The sequence below is a fragment of the Mus pahari genome, chromosome 17, assembly GCF_900095145.1.
Source record: "Mus pahari chromosome 17, PAHARI_EIJ_v1.1, whole genome shotgun sequence".
Taxonomy (NCBI): domain Eukaryota; kingdom Metazoa; phylum Chordata; class Mammalia; order Rodentia; family Muridae; genus Mus; species Mus pahari.
In genome coordinates this window covers 48,060,007-48,083,155 of record NC_034606.1, presented here as the reverse complement: position 1 = coordinate 48,083,155, position 23,149 = coordinate 48,060,007, and the positions used below count along the sequence as shown (strand labels likewise).

The following is a 23,149-nucleotide window of genomic DNA, read 5'->3' as shown; positions in this document are numbered from 1 at the left end:
CTTCCTTCCTTCCTTTTTTTTTTCCTTTTGAGACAGGATTTCTCTGTGTAGCCCTGGCTGTCCTGGAACTCACTCTGTAGACCAGGCTGGCCTCTAATGCCTGTAGAGACCAGAGGAGGGCACTGGATCCCCCGGAACTAGAGTTACAGAAGGATGTAAACTGCTATGTGGGTGCTGGGACTTGAACCTGGGTCCTCTGGAAGAGCAGCCAGTGCTCTTAACTGCTGAGCCATCTCTCCGGCTCCACACTGAGCTATCTTGCCAGCCTGGTTCTCTGTCTTTTGGTTGGTTGTTTTGTTTTGCTTGCCTGTGGAGTGGGCTTACTATAACTGCCTCATGTTAGTGTGCCTGTGTCATACCTGGCTAGATTTTCTATCCATGTTCTTCTCCTTCTGTTTCTGGATGTCCGCTTCCAAGTGGCGGAAGTTTTCAACTCCCAGGAGTCTCCCAAGCTACCCAGAGAGCCTTAGTACGCCCTCCCCTCCCACCCCAGGCTTCCTGGTTCCCACGGGTGCCTTTCTCGCCACGCAGGATGCTGACGGCTACCTAGGACCTCTTCTGAGTTTGTGTGTATGTTTGGGGCACAGCAAGCACTAGAGAAGAAAGCTTCGGGGACTTAGAAGTTCTCTATGCTCATCTGCAGCTCTGGACCTTAAATGGGGGCCACTTCTCACTGGCAGACAAATGGAGTAAAGCAGGGGGTGGGGAGGGGAAGGGGGCTGGGAACCCACAGGTAGCTAGGTGGTCCAGGTTGTGGGGTACTGATCCCCCCAGGAAAGGAGAAACAGTGAGAGACTCCACCCTCAGGCCAGACACCCCAACTACAGTGCCCTGAGATTTCCCCCTCGCTCTTGGCTGTCTCCAGACAGTTGTCATTGCTTATATGACATGGAAGGAGCTGCGTCCTCTCTCCCCCTTTAGACACAGCACTTTCATCAGACCCTGAGGTTCTCATTCCAGAATCTCTGTGTACTATGGCCACAGCCACGCACTGAATTTTCATGATCCCAACCCTTTACCCTTAAAATGGTAAATTCCACAAGGCTGTAGAATAATAGACATCTATTTTTGTAGATGTTTCCAGAATTGTAAAGATCGAGTTAATTACACTGGCAGATTCCATCACTTTCTAGAAGGGTGCCTTGAGCAAGGGTAGGGGGATTTTTTAAAGACAATTGGATAGATATCTTGCAGCCAGGAAAAATGGGAAGGTGACTTCGTCATGTTGGCAGTATGCCTACCTTCCCTAGTCTGACAGAGGTCTCAGCTCTGGAGAACCAAAAGGTCCCGGGGAGGAGGCTTGACCACTTTCCAGGTCTCTTAGATGGATTACAACCTCCAACCTTCACTTTGGAAAGCCTGGGGAAATCAGCCAGGCCCCGCTTACCCTGGCAGCCTAACAGGGGCATAGTGAGAGCCCATCGGGAGGATCAGATGCTGGGAGCCCCCGAGGAACCAAGTCTGGAATCTTAGGAATTGGCCATAGGAGGAAATAAAGGCCATAGGAAGGGGGCACAGGTTAAGGGGCCCTGGAGAGAGCACTCCCCAGGTAAGGGGCACCATGGGGGCTGGTTCACAGACAGGCCTCAGAGAGGGTGTCTGTAGGTACAGGGAGACAATGGGAGAGAGGCTAGAGAAGGGTGGAAGGGGCTGTGTGACAGATGAGCTGCTGGCAGGGTGGGTATAGCTCTCAATCATTTGGAGTTCGTGCCATCCTCTGGCTTCATATACTTTCCAGTCCATCTGGAAGCCTGGGAGATCATGCCACAGCACCTGCCCCTACCTCCTCTACCCAGCTGTCTTTGTTAGGCTTTTCCTGCTATGAACAGACACCATGACCAAGGCAACTCTTATATTTTGGGTTGTGACCCTAGCCTTTAACGGCGGAGCCATCTCTCCAGAGGCAACTCTTATAAGAGACAAAATTTAACTGGGGCCAGCTTACAGGTTCAGAAGTTCAGTCTATTATCAGCATGGTAGCACCCAGGCAGACATGGGACTGAAGGAGTTGGGAGTGTGACATCTTCATCTGAAGGCAGACAGGAGAAGACTGGCTTCCACTTGGTTAGGAGGAGGGTCTTCTTGCCCACCCCCACAGTGACACACTTCCTCCAACAAGGCCACACCTCCTAATACTGCCCCTCCCTGAGCAAAGCATATACAAACCACCGTACCAGCCGCGCAGGCCGCCTCTACCCTGAATTAAGGCTTCTTAACAACAAAACTAGAATCCTGCTGTGCTGGTGTTATATGGTGTGTATATTATATGGTGTGTATATTATAGATGAACCACAGCTGCTCTGCAAAGAATAAGGGGACAGTGCCTACCTGAGGGAAGCCCAGGACAGGGACTGCTTGGTAGGAAAGGGACCTAGGTACCTCCTCAGTCAATACTCCCAAAGTGACCATTGTCCTACTCTGACAGTGACCAGGGCTTTATCAGTGCCCCTAGTTCTTTAGGGGGTGGCGTGTCTCTTACAGGTTCAACAGCAAATCCAAAGCCTGTTCAAAACTGTAAGGATTCACTGGAAAAATCCCCTCCACTCCCCACCCCCCCCAACCCCTACCCTGGAGTCTTTCAGGAGGCCTAGCCTCCCCCCAAGGCCCTTCCCCCAGAGGAAAGCTGAAGAGGCCAGACAAGACCCTCCTGGCTTCACGCCAGCCCACACCACAGGCAGGAGGCCCACAGCTCAGTTTCCTCGGCAAAATAAATCTTGAGCCTCTCTAAGCGTCTCAAAACGCACGATCTTCTCCCGATTAACAAGCCGGCCTGCGTGTTCTTGGCTGCTTGCTGCCGACCTCAATTTAAAAACTGTCTGCTGCTTAGCTGCTGGAGGGGAAGGGCCCGGGAGGCATGGAATATTGAAGCTGAGAGCCCCCGTGCTGCCAAAGCCGGGGGCGGTGGCTGCTGACCCTGCTCCAAATCTGAACAGCATCCCAGAAGCCTGCGGGAGGCCCAGCCAGGCCAACCTACTGTGTTTGGGGGGGTGGGAGAGGGGGTGTTCAGACTGTCTTTGGATGAGTATGAGATACCGGGGAAGGCTTTGGTGGAGCTGGCCTCATGGAGGGTATTGAGCACAAAGTGGCCACCTATTAGCAGTCTGAGTTGTTGAAGGACAGCTCCCTGCGGAATGGCCTGTTATATACACCACATGGAGACTTGACAAAGTTCTCGGGGCCCCGATTCCCGGATAATGGCCTGTCTCTGACCACTGGCCAGTCTCCCCTGCTGGCCGAGCTGTGGGAAGACCTGCTCCCTCTGTCCCTTGCCAGGAAATGCTTAGGTTTTCTGCCTTCCCCCTTTTCTTACTTCTTCACTAGCTTTTGGCTCCTTAGGTCTACATGTATAGCAAATGGGGGCTGCCTTTGTCGTGTAGGAAGGAAAGGGTAGCTAGGAGCACGGGCTCTGAGGTCCCCTCAGCCTTGGGTGTTACCTGCTGAAGAATCTGCCCCAGTGATTGACCCTTCTGACTCTCGGTCTTCCTCCATCATGGCTCTTGCCTGGCTGCCGTGTGTTGGGGAAATGGAGTCTCTTTGAGAGTCTCGCTGTGCAGTCAAACATGCAGGAGGCACACATGGGGTGAGGAGACTTTCAGCGAGCTGTCACTTTACCCTGTTGTCCCCCACTTCCCCACAGGATTATTGACACACACTGGCCCTCCTATCATGGTGTCCCTGGCAAACACGAATGTGACCTTCAGCTGCAGAAACGAGGACTTCACAGGACTCTCTTTGCCTGTTAACTTCTTTCATACGAATATCCATGGCAGAAGACTCTGGGAGAAGCGGATTAACTGCCAACACAGACCTGGCACGGAGAACCATACCACGGATTGCATGGTTGAACTCAGCCTGCCAAACTCATCAGCCACAGGCACTTACTACTGCATAGTCAGAGGACCTGAAACATATCAGAGCGATGGCGTCTTCATTCTGGTCAGAGGTAAGGCTGCCTCTCAGATCCTTTTAGGCAGAAGGCAATGAAGTCACCAGCAGTTTCTCTGCCTCGTTTTCCAGCTTTGCAAACAGAACAGAAGCACCCCAGGAAAACCCCATCCTTCAGGTGTGCCAGGCACCCCACCCCGCCTCTGTGTTGAAAGAGAAGGGGCCCAGTCTGTGGATCTTCCTCTAGCTGTCTTGGACAAATGACTTGCACTGGTGCCGTTTGCAGTGCAGGGGTTAGGCATGCGCACACGTGGGCTTGTGGGGACCCTTGCTTGGGTGAGCATTTGCTTCGTGTCACTGACTCTTAGCTATGATTCTCGGTGGTGTGAGACCCGCAAAGGTAAGGGCAAGCCGTGGTCAAAGCCTTGGTTCTTTCTCTATCCTCCTCTGCGAGTCCCACTGGAAGAGGTTGGGGACTTCAGAATCCCTCAGACCCAGGGTCACATCCTGTCTTAGTGCTTGCCTGGATGTAAACTTGGGCCTGACATGGCAGTACTTTGCCCATTAAAGACTCTAGTAGTGTTGGACAGGAGAGACTGCGAGGGCTGTAGCCTGGTGATGGTTATGATCTAAGTAACTCATCTGGGCCCACAAGTGGGTCATTCTCTGTGCATTTTTTGCCAGCTGGATGGAGGCAGGGGAGAAGGCCAGAGGAGGGGCTCAGGAGGAGGGGACGTTTGTCCCTTTGTCTATTCCTGGTGTGACTTTCCTTGTAAGCCAGTATGAGCCTGTCTCCTCAACCCACACAACACACACTCATATAACCATTATTTCAGCTACAGGAGAGGAAGCCCCCAAAGATGATATGACTCACACGGGATCCCCTAGGCAGCCCTCCGTGGTGCCAGCTCACTAAAGAAGCAAGTTAACCCAGCCCTTGTCCTTAGAGAACCACGAATGTTGACATATTCAGGAGCGAAGCCAAAACCCTGAAGGGTCTTGGGAGGGGGGGGTTCCTTGACAAGGTTGGGAGTTGCAGAGAGTTAGAAATGGGTCGAGGATAAACTGAGGCTTTGGGGCTAGGGGCCAGGGGCTGGTGGGCCAGGTGGGCATCCGTTTCTCCTGGGAAACTCACCCTCTGCTCCCTGCCGTCTTCCTTTCCAGACACAGTGTACCAGCCACCATCATTCAAGGTCCAGGAGGCGCTGCTGCTTGGCTTTACCAGCCTGATGAGTGTCCTGGGCGTGCTGGGTACAGCATTACTGCTTTGGAAGAAGGTGAGGGTCACATGGACATGTAACATGTTGAATCTTGCCCTCCCCTATACTATGGAACTGGGGAGACTTCTGGGACCAGAGGCTGCCCCTGTCACATCCTAGGCCCTGGGGAGATTACTCCATCAGCCCACAGGCCCACTTTGTCCCTACTGGAAGAGAGAGGAGCTCTTTAGACTCTGCCAACTTGCTCCTTCCTCTAAGAAGCTGGGAGAAGCTGGGTGGTGGTGCACACCTTCAATCCAATGCTGGGAGGCAGAGGCAGGCCAGAGAAACCCTGTCTTGAAAATCCAAAAACAAAACAAAACAAAACCCCCCAAAGGTGGGAGAAGACATGGGCTCTCATGCTGTCCCTAGACAGAGCCCTGCCCAGACATCTAGCAATGTACAGTGAAAGAGACTAAACAATGCTGTGTGCCCAGCCCACCTAGCTCCTGTGTTCCCTTCCATAGCTCTGTGAAGACATTTCTTCCTATCTCACAGCCCCATAGAGCGAGGCTCAGAGAGGTTGTGATCTGCTCATGGTCATATAGAAAGCACATGACAACCAGGCGTGGTGACATACCCCTTTAATCCCAGCACTCGGGAGGCAGAGGCAGGTGGATTTCTGAGTTCGAGGCCAGCCTGGTCTACAAAGTGAGTTCCAGGACAGGCAGGGCTATACAGAGAAACCCTGTTTCAAAAAAAAAAAAAAAAAAAAAAAAAGGTAAAAGAAAGCACATGACAGAGTAAGGGCTGGAGGGCTCCTGAAGGGGACAGTTTGCTCCAGCTCCTTGCCTGGCTGTTTTGTTTTGGTGACTCCCCGGGAGAGCTGACTCCCCACTGGGGTACCCCTCAATCTCACCATCTCTCCGTGGTCTCTGTGGTCTCTCCGTTCATGCCTGTTCCCTGCGGCAGCCACAGTCTGTGCTGCAGGATTCTGCACATAGTAGGTACTCAGTAAATATCTGCTGAAGGGAGTATAACTTGCAGGGTCCTTTCATGGTTACAAGTAATACATGGATTAGCTTCTTAAGTGGACCTTAGCTGAGTACCTACTATGTACCAGCCATTATGTTAAAGGTTAGGAGGAAGCCAGAGGAAGGAAGAAGGCTAAAATCTCAAGATAGCCTGCTTCGAGGTGAGTGGGGGCTGGGGAAGGGGCTTGAGAACACAATCTCGGGGTTAGGCTTGTATTCTAAGTCTGCCCCTTACCAGCGCTGCAAGATTGGACAGGGTAATCATTGCCTCCCTGCCTCCCTGCCTCCCTGCCTCCCTGCCTCCCTGCCTCCCTGCCTCCCTGCCTCCCTGCCTCCCTGCCTCCCTGCCTCCCTGCCTCCCTGCCTCAACTGAGACCTCTCTCATAGCAATCTCTCTCTAGAGCAGAGGCAGTTCCCAGCATCCTGGCTGTGGACAGAAGGGGTAGGGGCAGGGAGGCTAGGATAGTACTCAGTTACTTTGAGCACCAGGACAGTTACTCTTCTGAGAGGGTGACAGTCAGATGTGGGGACGCCTCCTGCATAGCGGTGGCAGCGGCGATGGTCCTGGCAGGTCCTGGGCACCTTTCTCAGAGAGCCCTTCCATGCACCCGGGTGACTGGTCTGCCCTGAGGCTTATGTTTCTCTGTATGGATGAGCTGCCAGGCCCCTTCCCGAGCTCTGGTCCTGTATAGTGAGCGTGGTGACAAATGATGTATGGGGCCCGACAGCATCTCCACCTCATGTGTCCAGAAAACCCACTCTTGAGGACTGTAAGCCTCCTGCCTCCCAGTGCCTGGGGGCTCAGGATTGAGCCTTGGCTTGTGCACTCATCCCCATGTCCAATCCCTCAGTCTCTCCAGGGTCTGGCCTCTTCTCCTCCTCCCCCCATTCTGGTCTGGGCCCCATGCCCTCTTCAGGGTCCTTGCTTGCCTCCCCCAACTCTACCATACAACCCCCCAGCCTCTACATTTCTGTTTTCTCCCCACCTGAGTGCAGCCCCCCTCCCACAGGATAGGGACTTATTGTCTCTGGTGCTTGGCACATAGTAGGTGCTGGTGGGAGGGATTATGGGGTATGTACATGCTGATTCCTGAAAGATGAGTAGGAGCTGACTAGGGCACAAGGAGGGTAAGGTGACATGGCCTTGATTTCAAAGAGGGGGATTAACTTCTTGGTGCTGGCTTCTTGGCCAGCAGCGAGCGGTGTGCACAGAGAGCTAGGTCTCAGCCCAGACCTGCTAACCTTCACTGCATCCTACTCGGGAGAGAGGGAGCATGGGTAACAGAGAGCTAGGCACCATGGGAGAAACTGCGCTCGCTGGTTAGCTCATCTGATAATCCCAATCTAAAGGGGCTCATTTTGGCAGCTTGGGTCAGGGTCCTAAGGTCAACAAAGCTGGCTCCAGAGGACAGAGAGCATCCCCAACCTCCACATCAAAACGTAACCCCAAGTCTTCAACGGTGCGCCTCCTCTGCCCCTATAGGAGTCCCATCTCGTCCCACGCCTCCTGGCTAGCTGGCTGGCTGGCTGGACAGGACTGGAAGAGCCTCCTCCCACTGCCCACAAGCTTCAACCCACCTTGCACCTGCGTAGGGAGGTGGATGAGAGCAAATCGGACCATTTCCATTTCCGGTGGCTCTCACTATTATCTAGTCCCCTACCAGTAAAGACACCCGTGTCATTTGGTATTCTGTGGCCTTGTCCTTGCCCCCACCACTCTCCTTCCTCTCTCTCCTCCTCCTCCCCCCTCCTCTGCACACCCCCTGACAATCTGCAGCTATCTGTGGCTTTGAGCCTTTTCCTGAGGCCAATGGCTCAGGCCACCTCCCTGAGCTCCCAGGGGCAACCACAGCAGGCCATAGAATCTCCAGTGGCATCCTGGGCCAGCGTGGAGGAAGACTGGCACCGCTACCCACAGGTGTCTCGCACCCTGTGTTTTCCTGCCTTGGCTCCAAAATGTTTATCCAGGTAGCCTCCAAATAGCCACTACCTGTGACCTGTCCTTCAGCTTTGGTGGCTTCTGGACAAGCAGGCTTAGAAGGAGAGGGGCTAGGACCCTAGCCATCTTAACTAGAAGGAGGTACATTGTGCCCCGAGGCTCCTAGAGGTCCCGTGTCTTCAGGGACAGTCAAGGCGTTACCAAACCAGTGTTTCCTCTAGGGAGAGCCTCTTATTAGCCTGACAGACCTCAGTTTCCCTCTCTGTTAAGTGGTAAGTCCATGACCATTCCCATGTCCCTTAAATAACAGATGACAAGGACAGGGTTCTTTCTGAATCATAAACCACACACAGATGGCACACACCTGTCTGTATGAGACCTACAGATTATCACAAAACAGAAGACAACACCCGAGTAGCACTGGCTTGGGTTGGCATCTTAGTGAACGCAGACGTAGGTTCAAATCCCGCCCCTGTCGATTATGGGCTGTGCAGTGTCAGCCAACCCCTGCCCTCTCGGGGTTCATGTGCAGAGCAGAGTTGACGCCCCCCACCCCCGCCCCACGAGCAGGGAGCTCGTTTGCAGATTTGACAGAGAGCAGGAGCAACAAGGCATGTCTCCCTGCCTGGCCCCACGTTCAGCGTTGTACACGCTGAGACTGGGGGTGGCGCCGGCTTCTGCCTGTGAGTTAAGTAGCTCTTGAGTGCTAATCCGGGAGTAAATGGGCTGGGGATTGGCAGGTGGCCAGGGTTTTTAATTAGCTCCTGCCCTGAGATGAGGCCCGTTTTGTTGCTCCACTGTTGGCAGTGTGGTGCCTGCGATGAGGGGGGCGTCCAGACCGCCTCCCCCTGACTGTCACCCCAGCCCTGCGCTTTTCCAGCGGGGTGACCGTGCGCTCTCTGATTCCACTTGCCGTTTGCTTCAGCCTTGGGGAGTTTTCCAGAGCTGGCTTGGTTCAGGCATCCTACCTAGAGCCCTCTAAGCTTCCTGCAGCCCACACCACCCTGCCAGCCATCCTTCCAGTCAGGACGTTTAGCCTCAGGCTGACCTCTCCTTAAGTTCCTCAGTCCTGCCTGCCTGCCGTACTTCTGCCTGGAGCCCTCTCCTCTGTTGGTGCTGAGCACACTCTCTCCTCCTGTTTCTCCCCCCCCCCCACTTGCTCCGAGCTCCTTCCTGAGTCCCCAAGTGCAGGATGCTCTGCTGTGGGAAAGCTGCTACGGATTGCCCACCTCTCCTGCAAATGTTTAAGTTCAGAAGGTCAGCAATCCAGCTGACAAAGGGTGTTCAGCAAATACGGGGTGGTTGACTGGGGGGTTCAGAATGCCATCAAGTGCCTCCCCTTCGTCCCCTCCTTGAATCTTTGTGATCGTCTTGCCGAGGGGTGCTATTGCTGAAGACATTGAAGCTGGAGGGAAAACATCTTCCTTCAGGCCCCGCAGTCACCTGGCTGGCATCCACTCATCATTTGGCCTCCTGGTCCAGGCCCTGTCCCCAGCGTCAGGCACTCTGCCTGTGACGATGAAGGCTCATGGTGTGTTGTGCCTTTGCGGTTCCATTAGCTTCAGGCATCTCTCCCTGGAGAGGGTGGTGGCAAGCGTTGAATGATTAACTTTTGTGTGGCCCCATGACAATTGACAATGTTTCCCGCCTGCTGAGGTCTGTAAGGGGAGGGAGAAGGGAGGGCTATTTCTCCTCAGCCTTGACAGCCTTGACTCTCTTCTCCCCACAGAAACAGATATCAGTTCTGGGCAAGCACACTGCTAAGACATGTCCTGGTCTCAAATCCACCGTTGGAACCACAAAGCCTCCAGCAGAATCCGTCTACACGGTGAGTCCCAGGCCCCTTCTGCCTTTCTCAGACTTGACCCAGCACCTGGCATGCTGTAGGGTATTTCTGTGCCTCAAGTTCCTAATCTGCAAAATGGACACAATAATTCTACACATTAGATATCTTTCTGCTTCTGTCTGCCTCTCTGTCTCTCTCTGTTTGTCTGTCTCTGTCTGTCTCTGTGTGTCTCTGTCTCTCTGTCTCTGTCTCTCTCTGTCTCTCTGTCTCCGTGTATGTGTTTTGTTGTTGTTGCTTTTTTTTTTTCTTCCCCAGACTGGATTTCTCTGTGTCTGGTTGTTCCAGAACTCACTTTGAAGACCAGACTGACCTCAGAGACCCGCCTGCCTCTGCCTCCAGAGTGCTGGGATTAAAGGGGTGCACCACCAACGTCCAACCTGATTAGGTATTGCTACAAAGGTGAAAGGAGAGGTGATGTGTAGGCCCCTTCAGGAACATGAGGCAGCCAAGCAAACGCTGGCAAGGATGAAGAAACTTCCTTCATCTGACCGGACTATCCCCCAACCCAGCATCCGAGCCTCGTCTTCCCTCTATTGCACAAGCGACATTGAAGCAGAAACAGCAAAAGTCACGAAAAGAGGAAAGGGCCAGGCGCCGTGCCACACCCTTGGGTTTTTGCTCATCCACCCACTCCCTTCCTCATTTACCCTTCTGTCACAGCAGCACTCCACACGGGACTGTGTGTGTCATATGTATTCCGTGCCCCCCCGCCCCACAGCTATACAGTTCCCACAGTTACAGGGGAAGGGTCTAAAGAGACTGTGCCTGCCTGGCCACCTGGACAAGGGACTGTCCCTGGGTGCTGTGTTGCTTACAGTCTGCGAGTGGTGTACCTTCAGTGTAGAGAGAAGGAAGGCCTTGTTTCCACTGTCAGCCATAGCCAGCACCAGGCTCCTGGCTCGAGGCCTGGCCTGTTGGGTAGCCAAGTCCATAGTCTGAAGGTGCTTGCCAGTGCTTGCCAGTCATCACTGTGTACACGAGAGACCTAGCCACAAACCCCACCCAGAGCAAGATCAGAATTCGGCTGCGTTCACCCAGGGTGGGGGAGGGTGGCAATGAGGCCAAGGAGCGTTTCCCTGGGGGCAGCATTGACAGCTCTAAGAACAGGACAGTTCTCAAAGGGCCCTCAGTTGCTCCTCCCCAGGGACTTCCCGCCAGCTGTCGCAGCGTATGCCACCCCAGACTCCCCCACATTCTTTCTTCCTTCCCAGCGACTCAACGCTATGAGAGATGATGGTGTTAGCTGCTACACGTGAAAAATCAATCTCTCTCTTTCAATCAATCTCTCCCTCCCCCTCCCTCCCTCCCCTCTCCATTACTCTCTCTTCTGGGAATAGAATCCAAGGTCTTGTACGCGCTAGGCAAGAAGGAAGTGCCGCACCACTGATCAACTGCCTCAGTCCTTATACTGCTTTTATTTTGAGGTTTTTGTTTAGACACCTGTTGCCCAGGCTGACCTTGAACTCCTAACCCTCTTGTCTCCACCTCCAGAGTCCTGGAATTACAAGCTTGAATTTGACAGTCCAGTTGTACTTCAAAAACTTTAGAATGGCACAATTAAGAAAAAAAAAAAAGATTTATTTGATTTTAATATATACTTGAGTGTTTTGCCTACCTCTATGTCTGTGGTCCACAGTTTCTCTGTGTAGCCTTGGCTGTCCTGGAACTCACTCTGTAGACCAGGTTGGCCTTGAACTCACAGAGCTCCGCCTGCCTCTGCCTCCCGAGTGCTGGGATTAAAGGCGCGGGCCTCTCTCCTGACTCCACGGAGAATTTTTACTTGTTTCACTAATATTCTGTCTTGTTTTTTAATAATTTGCTTAATTAAAAAAAATACTTGTTTGGGGCCTGGCAAGATGGCAGTTAAGGGCGCCGGCTGCTCTTCCAGAGATGCGATCTGCAGCACTTACATGGCAGACTACTGCGGCTGACTGCAACGCCAGTTGCAGAGGACCTGGCACCCTCGTACAGAGATACATGCAGGCAAAATACCAAGACACATAAAAATAAATAACTCTTTTAAACTTTATATTTATTTTTTGTCTTGAGGAGGGTGTGTGCTTGCCTCAGCGTGCATTTGGGGAGGGCAGGGCAAAACTTATGGAAGTTGGGTCTCTCCTACTCAGGCTCAGTGATAGGCTCCGGTATTTTCTCTCCTCAGCCCACTCTCTGGGTCCTCGATTTATTGTTGGTGCTTATTGTTTTATAATGGTCCTTATCTCTGACTATTATTCGTATGTCCATATATTCTGACTTTTCTACTCTGAACTCTGCTGAGACTTCTTGGTCGTTTTACCTGATGCTCTGCGCACACTTGGGAGGCATCCACAGATGTGTCCATGAGAGCCAGTTTGCTGATCACGTTGCTAAAATATTCTGCAGCCTTGTTGATCCCTGTTGATTTTCTTTGTCTATCTTATTGGCTGTTGAAAGAAGTGAGTTCTCTGCCGGCGAGATTGTGGGTTTATGTATTTCTCGTCTGCTTTGCTTTCTTTCAAATGCAGAGGGTCTCACGCATTGTGACATCAGAGAAAATGTACCACTTCAGCTTTGTGTTCAGAAACCTGACCTACTAGGAGTTTTTAGAGTGGGTCAGAAGCAAAGCCTTGTGTTGGTTCGGTTTTAGGCAGGGCCCCACCGTGTTAACTCACGCTGCTCTGGGACTCGTTGACTCTACTACTTAAGCCTTCCGAGTCCTGGTTCTGTGGTGATTAATATGGGTCTAGTCACACAGTGCTGCATCTGTGGCTCCCAGCACACTGTGATACCTTCCGCCTTAAATTCCTCATCTCGAACTGTGTCTGCTCCAGAACACTCCAGGGTGCCTTTTCTTGATGCCTCTTCTTTCTATTTTATTTTTTTACTTTTTTTTTTTTTTTTAAATCTGTGCATGTGTGTGCCTGCATAGACTATCTGTCTATGGGAATGTGGAGGTCAGAAGTCAGAGGTCAGGGGACAGCCTTGAGCACTGTGTTCGATTTCTACCTTAGTTGAGGGAGGGACTCCTTGAGTTTATTACTGCATCCTTCAAGGCTAGCAGCCTTTGAGCTTCTGGAAGCTTCCAGAGACTCTCCTGTTTCTGCCTCTCATCTCACTGGAGCAGGGCTGGACTTACAGGCTATGCACTAGCCACGCCTGCTGGCTGGACTTATGAGCCATGTCTGCTTTTACATGGGTTCTGGAGATTTGAACTCAGGTCCACACATGTGTGGGGCAAGTGCTTTCTTTACACACGCACACCCCCCCACTGCCCCCTCTCCTTTGTGACTGGCTAGTCCGCCTGTCACCCTTCACCAGAGCTTCTGTCCTCAGTCTTGTGGTTACATCCAGCAGGCAGTTTTGGGTCCTTGGGGCCCTTGATGAGCAGCCTCTGATAGCAGCATGGAGTGCCCCCTCCTCCTCGATTCTAGAACATTCCATTCTCTCTTGATCCTCCCCTGACTCATTGCTACACCTCTTCAGTCCCAACTTACTGCTCTTCTGGAACCATGGAACCCTAATCTCCAAGGGTTGGTATAGACATGGGGCTCAGGCCGGGGACCCTGTTCCTCTTTTATCTACACTATCCAACCCCAGTGATCTCATGGGAAGGATTCTGAACACCACCCGTGTCTGGACCAGCCTCAACTTATATCTCACACATCAGGGAGCCTTGGACCCAGCTCCACCAGGAGGTCTCATCCGCACTTTTCAACCAAATCCCAACTCTTCAGACCCTGGGTGCCCCCTCTTTACACCCTCACTCTGGGAGATGCTGGCTGTCCCCTCAGTCACTTGGGCCAGACACTTGAAAATGTTCTTTCTGTCATCACCTGCCTTAGCTATCACTGTGATGAAACACTATAACCCAACAGAAGCTGGGAGGGGTGCTTCTTCATTCTTAGTCCTTCACTGGAGGAGGTCAGGGCAGAAACTCAAAACAGGGCAGGGACCTGGAGACAGGAGATGACGCAGAGGCCATGGAGGGATGCTGCTTACTGATTTGCTTCACACGGCTTGCTCAGCCTGCTTTCTTGTAGAACCCAGGACTCAAGGATGGCCCCACCCACAGTGGGCTGGGTTCTCCCCCATCAATCACTAATTAAGAAGATGCCTTACAGCTAGATCTTTTGGGGCATTTTCTCAATTGAGGTTCCCTCCTTTCAGATGACTCTAGCTTGTGTCAAGCTGACATTAGACCAGCTAACAGGCATATCACCCAATCTGATCCACTGGCCGGCCTTACTTCAGGCACAGGCAGCTTTCCCTGTTTCAGCCTCTCCTGTCTCTTGGTGGCGTTCCTGCTGTTGCTCTCTCTTCAGGTGCCTGTGTTCATCCTTGTCTGTCTTCTGCCTGGAAGCAGCCAGAGCCGTCGCATTAAACCATTGACAAATCACCCTCTGCTTAGCACCTTGGTGACTTGGAGACTAATCAGCAGCAGTCTTACCAGAGAAACCCAAGATGAGGAAAGGAGCGGGACTCCTGGGAGTCGCCACCCTGGGAGCAGGACCTGTGAAGGAAGAGGAAGGAAGACACTGTCTTAGTGAGGGTTTTACTGCTGTGAACAGACACCATGACCAAGGCAACTCTTATAAAGGAAAACAATTCCATTGGGGCTGGCTTACAGGTTCAAAGGTTTAGTCTATTATCATCAAGGCAGGAAGCATGGCAGCATCCAGGCAGGCATGGTGCTGGAGGAGCTGAGAGTTCTACATCTTCATCTGAAGGTTGCTAGTGGAAGACTGACTTCCAGGCAGCTAGGATGAAGGTCTTAAGTCCATGCCCTCAGTGACACACCTATGCCAACAATATAATACCTCCTAATAGTGCCACTCCCTGGGCCAAGCATTTACAAACCATCACAGACACCAAGGAAGTACCCTGAGCAGCTACAAAGTAGGGCTGTCAGGACTGTTAAAGTCTCTGAGCAGGATGAGGCTGCTCAAGTCCCAATCCCTTCCTGTTCCTGCATGAGGAGGTGGAAAAGCAATTCTTTCTTTTCTTCATTTCTCCCTTCCTTCCTTCCTTCCTTCCTTCCTTCCTTCCTTCCTTCCTTCCTTCCTTTTTCTTTTTCTTTTTCTTCTTTTTTCTTTTTCTTTTCTTTTTTTTTCTCTCTCTCTTTTTTTAGATTTATTTATTTATTATATGTAAGTACACTGTAGCTGTCTTCAGACACTCCAGAAGAGGGNGTCAGATCTTGTTANGGATGGTTNTGAGCCACCATGTGGTTGCTGGGATTTGAACTCCGGACCTTCGGAAGAGCAGTCGGGTGCTCTTACCCACTGAGCCATCTCACCAGCCCCTCTTTTTCTCTTTTTAAGACAGGTCTCACTCAGCTGGCCTGGACTTCACTCTGTAGACCAGGCTGGTCCCGCCTCCACCTCTGCCTCCCAAGTGCTAGGATCAGAGGTATTTGTCACCACACCTGGACAACACTTCTTGAGACCACCACACCCTTTATGAGTTCCCATCCCACCCAGGGTCAAGGTCGACAGCCCTGTTTATAGCCTCTGAGCGTCACTGTCGGCTATCCAAGAGGCCCTTCCTATACCAGCGTTCTCCTCTGATAGCCCTTTCCAGTATAGTATATATAATATAGTATATCATATATAGTATCTATACTTTATACTATAGTATATAGTATAGTGTAGCATAGCATAGCATAGCATAGCATAGCATAGCATAGCATAGCATAGAAATGACAACCTCCTCTGACCTCTCTCATGTCTCTCCAATGTCTTCATATCTGGCTCCTTTTCCTAAGTGGTTACAGTCCCTTCCCCCCAAACCTCCTCCTAGTCCTGTATAAGCCTAGCACCCTGAAGTCTGCTCTAACTTTCCAGAGTGTCTTTGGTTATGAGGCCTGATACAGGGCAGAGTGAATGCCCATAGCCAATGTAGGACATCAGCAGTATTTAGAGATCCCCTGTCAGCTCTGCCTGGCCCAGTGTTCCCTCCAGCGTCTCACGGCTGTCCTCACTGATATGACTTTTCTTTTTCCTTAAGATTTATTTATGTGCATGTGCATTGGTGTTTTGCCTGCATGGATGTCTGTGTGAGGGTGTCAGATGCCCTGGAACTATGGTCGTGAGCTACCATATGGTTGCTGGGAATTGAACCCAGGTCCTCTGGAAGAGCTACCAAATGCTCTTAGCTGCCGAGCCATCTCTCCAGTACCCCGGAAGTGACTTTTCTAACACTTAGATTGGAAAACCTTCCCCAGAAGTGGGTTGGCGACTTCAAATGTACTAGGTCCCCAATCCAGAACTACAATGCTCTTTCTCTACTAAATACTCTTCCTTTCTAAAAGCCTGTGACCTCAGTGCCCAGTACTCTCAGAGAATGTGGCCCAGGTTCAGACAGCTAGTTTTGCGCCGTCCTAAGCCAACCCAGAGGTTGGCCATGACTCTCCCGCCAGGCTAATGAGCATTTGTAACTGTCCACTGGGCAACAGGAGGCAAAAGGTCTGTCTATAGGACCTGAGACAGACGAGTGACCAGGGAGAGTCAAGCCCAGCAGAGCCCTGGCACGGAGACATTCAGACAGCCCAGTCTAATCCCGTGTAGCCCTGCAGTGCAGAACTGAGGCAGGCAGCTTCTCCCACCATCCCTGATCCCATTCCTGAGGAGGGCTAGGAAGACAGAGCGGGAGCAGGATCGGAGGTTCAGAAGTGTCCTGCTGCCAAGGCCTTACCCTGCATCTCACAGCCTGCACAGCAGATCATACCCTGAATGTAAATATAGCCTGCAGGTTAGGACCAGCAAAGGTTCCACTCTGCAGCAGCTAAGTGATTGCCACCCTTGCCTTTTAGAGCACAGACACCAGGAACTGGGTGCCCTTCCTCGTCTCTGCTTGTCCCTGGCTTCTCTGGGCTTGCACCTGCTGGGGCAACCCATAAGAGTGGACACATGCCGGGCGTGGTGGCGCACGCCTTTAATCCCAGCACTTGGAAGGCAGAGGCAGGTGGATTTCTGAGTTCGAGGCCAGCCTGGTCTATAGGACAGCCAGGGCTATACAGAGAAACCCTGTCTTAAAAAAACAAAACAAACAAACAAAAAAAGAGTGGACACATGAGAGGGAACCAACCACCTGTGATACCCAACTTTGTCAGGTCTGAGGAGGGTTCAAGGGGTCACAGTGTGACTGAACAACATGCCCCATCCTGTGTGCTGAGAGGAGGCCAGGGCTCTGGACAGGCACAGAGACCCACACTTGTCAGACGAGGACTGTCAATGAGGCAGATTGGAAAATCCTCTCGCAGACTCCACCCTGTATCTGGCTCAGAGACACTGTGAATGGTCCTCAGGACATCCACACCACCCATGCCTGATGCCCTTGAAGTTAGGGCCTCCCAAGCACCAAATGGTTTATTACAGGGGTTTTCATGCGTGGCTACCTCTGGGTGCTTTCTTCCCTTCTCCCCTCCCACATCTCCACCTTCCTCCTGCCTCTGAGCACCACCTGTCTCTCCAGCCTGCCTCACCAACCCCTGCTTGACTGTTGCCAGGGAAACCGCCTCCTTGGCAACAAGCCTGCATCCATCTAACCAGTACACCGGGGAAGGGAATGCTTCTGCCTCTTGCTTGGGCCGTTGCAAGCTCTGTTCTAGAGCCCAGATACACCCCAGCCGGGGTCGCAGAGAAGGGGAACGTTATGCCTTCCCCAGTGACCATCAAGCAACTGCATATTAAGCAACTACTATTTGCCTAACTTTGTGCAAGGCTCCTTATGTGCAACCTCATGTTTATTCATGTGTTGGGCCTGCAAGACAGATGTGATAGTTTCCATCTTGTGGATGGGGAAACCGAGGCACAGAGAAGCAAAGAAGTTTCCTGTAGCTGCAGATATCAGGGCCCCAAACCAAACCTGGTCTTGTCTGTCTTCAAAGCCTGGTTCTTCTTACCATCTTGGAATCTGTGGTTTGGTCTCTAAAGACTCTAAAGTGAACTGGCCCCCAGCACCTAGTAAGGTGTTCCCTTGCCAATCCTCATTTGGTGGCATTCTTGACATGCCAAGTCCAGCTATAGAGTTAGGAGACAAACCAGGCATGGTCCCTGTCCCCAGGAGGTTCCCAAGACTGGAGGATATGGATGTGCATTGAGGGGGGGAGGGGGCATACTACAGAGAGCCCCAGAGGAAGTTCTCTCTCTGGTCATGGATTTGCAGGTGGTCAGAGGGGAGCATGCATTTCCATTAGAGACTGAGTGGAGCTTAGCTAGCCGGAGAGGGTGACTGAAGGGATAAAGGGAAATGACTGGGGGAGAGAAGATTGTACCAGGCTCTGGAGTTGAACTCTGGATTCCTCCAGCGAGGCATAGGATTGATGGATGAGGAATGAGAGCCTCTATTGGGTATCTCAGATGTCTGTGAGCCTAGGATGGGTGATGAGTATGAGGAGACCTGGAAAGTGAATGGATATCTCATGGGCAGAGTCTGAACCAGGAAGTGAGGGCTGAAGTTAGCAGGGGACCTGAGTGTCATGCAGAGGGATCCCCACTGCTAGGGCCTCAGGGACCTAAGGACCAGCAGGGACGGTCAAAAAAAGGGCATGTCCTTTCACCAGCCAGATGCAAGTCTGGACAGAGTCCAGGGCTGGGCTTTGCTGGTGGTCCTTGAGGGGAAGTGGTGAGGTACAGACAGAAGCAGCTCATATAATTAGGACAGGGGCTTAGGTGGCTTATGACTGACAGTTTTAATGGTGTGACTGCTCACAGCATGGGGACAGTGTATGTGTGTGTGTGTGTGGGGGGGGGGTTGTCCTCCCCTGGGCTTCCACAGCACATCAGGTTAACAACAGGCAGGAGGGATTGCTCCAGGAACCTGGGGTCGGCCTTTCTCTGTACCTGCCACTGATCCTGGTGCCCTCTTTGCTGTAGTCCCTCCAGCGTCGAGAGACAGAGGTCTACGCCTGTATGGGGGAAGAGACTGGCAGCCCTGTCTCCAGCCAGAGCCCAGCTACCAAGGTATGCCCTGGGGCTGGGGACTCTGGAGCCTGGCTCCTTCTGTCTTTCCTTCTGACCCATGTATGCTATGTGAATTTAATAGAGCAGAGAATTGGACCACCTGAAGTGGGATGTCCCCTCCCCAGAAGCTACCTTGTGACTGGGGGGACTGGGAGCTCTGATTTCTGTTGACGCTGCCTGCATGCAGCCTGGGAGGAGATAGTGGTCACTCTGCTCACATTCTGATTCAAAGGAAAAGCACGAGGGAGAGGCTAGGGGAGCTGACTAGGGGTAGCCTGGTGTAACCGGAGGATGGAGGGTAGGTATGGAGAGGCATGGCAGGAGACGAGGTGGGTTTGGGGACAAAGGCCATGTTTCTTGTGGAAGTGACTCTCGGAGAAGTTCTCTGCCTGCCCCCTCGACCAAAACTAAATCATTATAAATTCAAAGCCAGGCAAGCTGACTCAAACCTATAACCCCTCCCCACTCCACCCCCACAGCACTCAGGAGGTGAAGACAGAAAGATGGGATAAGTTCAAGGCCAGCCTGGGCTATACAGTGACTTAAACTCAACAAACAAACATTGGTTCATATATGTTCTTTTCCTGACTAATGTTTTCCTCTCTCCCCTCCCTCTCTCCCTCTTTTCCTCTCCTAGGAGAAGCTGAATAGATTTGAGGATGACAACGAGTTTAACCTCGTCTATGAAAATCTCTAGGAAAAGTTCTACAGGCTCCGAGCCTTGTCTTGGGTTAGGACCCCAGAGCCACAGCTCTTGTCTAAGGACCTGCTTTGGGTCAGGAATAGGGCCTTCAGGACAGGCCATCATCACCTGCACACTGCACAGTAGGGCTCTCCCCGTCTTGGTCTGGTCTACTCTCATATTCTGCATCCCAGCCTGAACCGTTAATGTCTCTGGGATTTTGCTCAGGCTGTTCTCTCTCCGTCAGGAAAGCCATTTCTCCCCTGGCTATTCCTTCATGGGCAAAGTGGTCCTCAGTCCCACAGGGCTCTCATGGATAGCATCTCTTTCCTCTTTGCCCCTTACTGCCACCCCTGCAGAGCTGTGTATGTGGCTGTCATTGCATTGGCCTCCATTTTGGTCCCCAGGCAGACTTGGGCCTGGGAGGACATAGCAGGACCCCTGTGAGGGCTCTGCCTGGCCACTGAACCACTCCAGCTCCTCAGCTGGCCCAGAGGCTTGTACAGGGTGGGCACATGCTGAGTGGACTGGCTAAGGAGAGATGGAGAATGGGCATCAAAGAACTGCACCAAAGCTGGCTGGGCTGAGGGCCAGATATGGAGGCTGTGGATATACCAAGCGGAGATGAGCCAAGACCAGGTGCAGGGAGGTTCCATACATGCTGGTGAGATAGGAGAATCTCAGAGTGTCCCTCCCGCAACGAGAACCCTGAGCTAGTTTCCCATCAGCCTATGTGGGCACACACCTCACCATACCTCACCCTAAGCTCTACGGGCCCCCGTACCTTATTCTATTCTTAGACCCAGTTCCCCCAGTTCCTCTTTGTGGCCTACTCTGAACCCATCAGCTGCGGCTTCATGCCCTTTTCCTCTGTCTTTATTAATTTGCTTTTGGCCCATCTCGCCTCCCCTAAAGACAGAGAGCAGGTGGACCAAAGTTCCCCAATGCCTCGCAGCCTTTCTGGCCCTCCAGGAACTCATTCAGGGGACCCCCTCATTCACTCTCCAGATACCCCTATAAATAGGGAAGCTGTCTCCTTCAAAGACAGGGACTGAAGGGGTCCTCTCCTACCTTACTCCCCTCCTCTTAGCCTGCTTTTCCTTCGGCCTTCCCAGAGCTTCCAGTTTAGCTGTGGAAGATAGGCCAATCTACCTCCCCTATCCCAGGCTGCTTCCAAAGTTCCCGAGATGCTCTCATCTGGAATCCGCATGCCTGGCCCTCGGGCAGCAGAGGGGTAAGAGGAAGGCACCGATGCTTCAGAAGACGATGTCCAGAAGCTCCCTGTCCTGTCCTTGGACAGTGGCGCCAGGCTTTTCTGGGACCAGTGGGTGGCTTGTCACCTACAAGCCTACAAGCTCTCCTCTCGAACATCCAACAAGCAGAGCTCCTCAGAGGCTGCCGGGATGAATGAAGGCCGTGCTCCTGGAGGCTGGCTTGATGAATTCCTGGTCTGGGAGGACGGGGAACTGCTTGGCACAGAGCTGCCTCCAGGCTCCTGGCTCCAGTGGTCTGAGATGAAGCTTAGCTTAGCGCTGGGGTGAGAATCTCGGCCAGCAAGAACTTGCCTGTTGCCTCTCCTACCTTCTGAGCTTTAGATCCAGTCTCTGAATGACCTGGCTGGGACTCAGGTTTCTTTTAACCCTTTCCAGGAGAGTGAGGGAAGCCAGATGGGACTTCATGTTGTGCCCTGGCTCAGGACGAGGCACGCAGGTCTCCCAGCAGCCATCCCATTTGTTCCCACTGCCTCTTCCCCACAAAGCAGCCGGAGGACTGATGAAACCTGCTTTGTCTTGTCCCTTTCCCATGAAAAAAAGCCTTTCGTGGTTTCTACTTTACTTGGAATAAAAATCTCAGCTCCTTGCTGTGGCCTAGAAGGCCCAGGAAGACTGACCTATTGTCTGTCCTGGAGACACAGACATTGCCAGAGTGGTGGCTGCTGAGTGGTGGGGGCAAAGATGCTCAGCGGGGAAGCCAGAGATAAGGAAGGTGGGGAAGAATATTTTAGGGCTCCCAGTAGTCAACAAAGAAGACTAAGCACCCAGTATCACACACCCCCCCCCGGCCCTGAGAGCCTGCAGAGGGGGCTGATGCAAGGATGAAGGGGTGCAGATGGTAGTGATGAAGAAGGGACCCCCGAATGTGAACTCCTTGGGGAGAGGCTCTGAATGGGAAGGGAGAGGAGAGGCAGGCTGGGTGGCCACAGGACCCCCGCTTAGGACCCAGTTCCACTTCCTAGCAGTAGCTCAGACTTGATTAAGCATCACTGCCTGCTTGCCTCAGCCTAAGTTTCCAGCCACAATCCAGACCACTCGGGTGTTGTAGCAAAGGCTGGCACGGAGGTCCCTCCCTAAGCCCTGCTGAGGGTTGGTCGGTGAGTGTGTGTTTCTTTGAGAATCAAACTGCTAGAGCAATGAGCAGAGCCTGGAGAGAGAGAGAGAGAGAGAGAGAGAGAGAGAGAGAGAGAGAGAGAGAGAGAGAACAGACAGATGTCCTTAGAAAAAAATAGAAGTATTAACAGTTGTGTAGCAGCTTAGTCTTCTCGTGGGGACTCCTAACAACTGGAGCAGGGGCTGCCTCTGACTCTGCTGCCTGCCTTTGGGACTCTTTCCCCCTGCTGGGTAGCACCACCCAGCCTTAGTAGAAGAGGAGGTGCCTAGTCTTACTGCAACTTGATATGCCACAGCTGGTTGATATCCATCAAGGCCTGCCCTTCTCTGAAGAGAAACAGAGGAGGAGTGGAGGAGGGAGGAGGGGTGTGGAAGAGGGACTGGGAGGAGAGGAGGGAGGGGAAACTGCAGTCAGGATGTAAAATAAATAAAATTAAAAAAAAAAATCTAGAAGCATCCCTCTCAGGAGGCAGACTGGGGATAGGAGGAGGGATGCGGGGGAGGGGTGGTTCTGAGTCTAGCAGCATCCCTTAGAAGGGGTCCAGCTGGGAGAGCACTCAAGAGAGGCTGGCCAGATGGGGGAGGTGAAGGGGGCAGCCCTGGACTGGCAAGGGAGGCTGACATGACTGTCTCTTTGGTGGATCTAGTCCATGTCCCTGCCTGGAGGAACTTCCACCCTCTTTTCTGGTCCAGGTTGCTGTCCCTCTGAGGTTTTGCTGCCTGCTAGCTTCCTCAGAGTCTTAGGGCATCAGGAACGTTTCAAGGGCTCTGACACCCTCAGGCTCCACACCTTCTGCCTCTCCCAAGGCTAGTAAATGGCTGGAATCTGACGGCCCCTGCCTGCCCCCTCAGTTGGCGCCAGCTCCTTCCCCCCATCTTTACAGAAGAAAATCACCTCTTAAAACCAAACCTAGAAACTAGGTACAGGAACTGTGCCCCCCCTCCCCCAGAAAAACAAAATGTCAGAGGATTCTGTGCAGCAGTTTCCATGGGAACATGTGCTTGTTATCAGTGATTCTTAGTGGGGCTAGAGTGTCCCTCACAGTCAGTATCACAAGACTCTAGTGGGTGGCCACTGTGGGGGGCGGGGGCGGCTTCAGCTCTTTGGCCACTAGTTCTTACTAACCTGAAATGGAGTTACAGGCAAAACCTGCCTTTTCCCCCCTTCATCTAATTTAAAGGCCGTGTTCTAGCCTAAGGATGCCTCTGGGACTTCAGGGATGGATTTTTATGTA

At 52.4% G+C, this 23,149-nt stretch overlaps 1 protein-coding gene across 1 annotated transcript in view; it reads left to right on the top strand.

Annotated features, from left to right (window-relative positions):
* Nfam1 (NFAT activating protein with ITAM motif 1) overlaps window positions 1-21,412 on the top strand; it is a 23,496-nt gene extending 2,084 nt beyond the window's left edge. The window contains exons 2-6 of the mRNA XM_029548193.1: window positions 3,638-3,943; window positions 5,050-5,162; window positions 9,787-9,885; window positions 18,759-18,845; window positions 19,483-21,412. Coding sequence (XP_029404053.1) covers window positions 3,667-3,943; window positions 5,050-5,162; window positions 9,787-9,885; window positions 18,759-18,845; window positions 19,483-19,542 — 636 coding nt within the window. The 5' untranslated portion in view covers window positions 3,638-3,666 and the 3' untranslated portion in view covers window positions 19,543-21,412. The remainder of the gene's footprint in view (window positions 1-3,637; window positions 3,944-5,049; window positions 5,163-9,786; window positions 9,886-18,758; window positions 18,846-19,482) is intronic.
* Window positions 21,413-23,149: the final 1,737 nt, after the last annotated feature.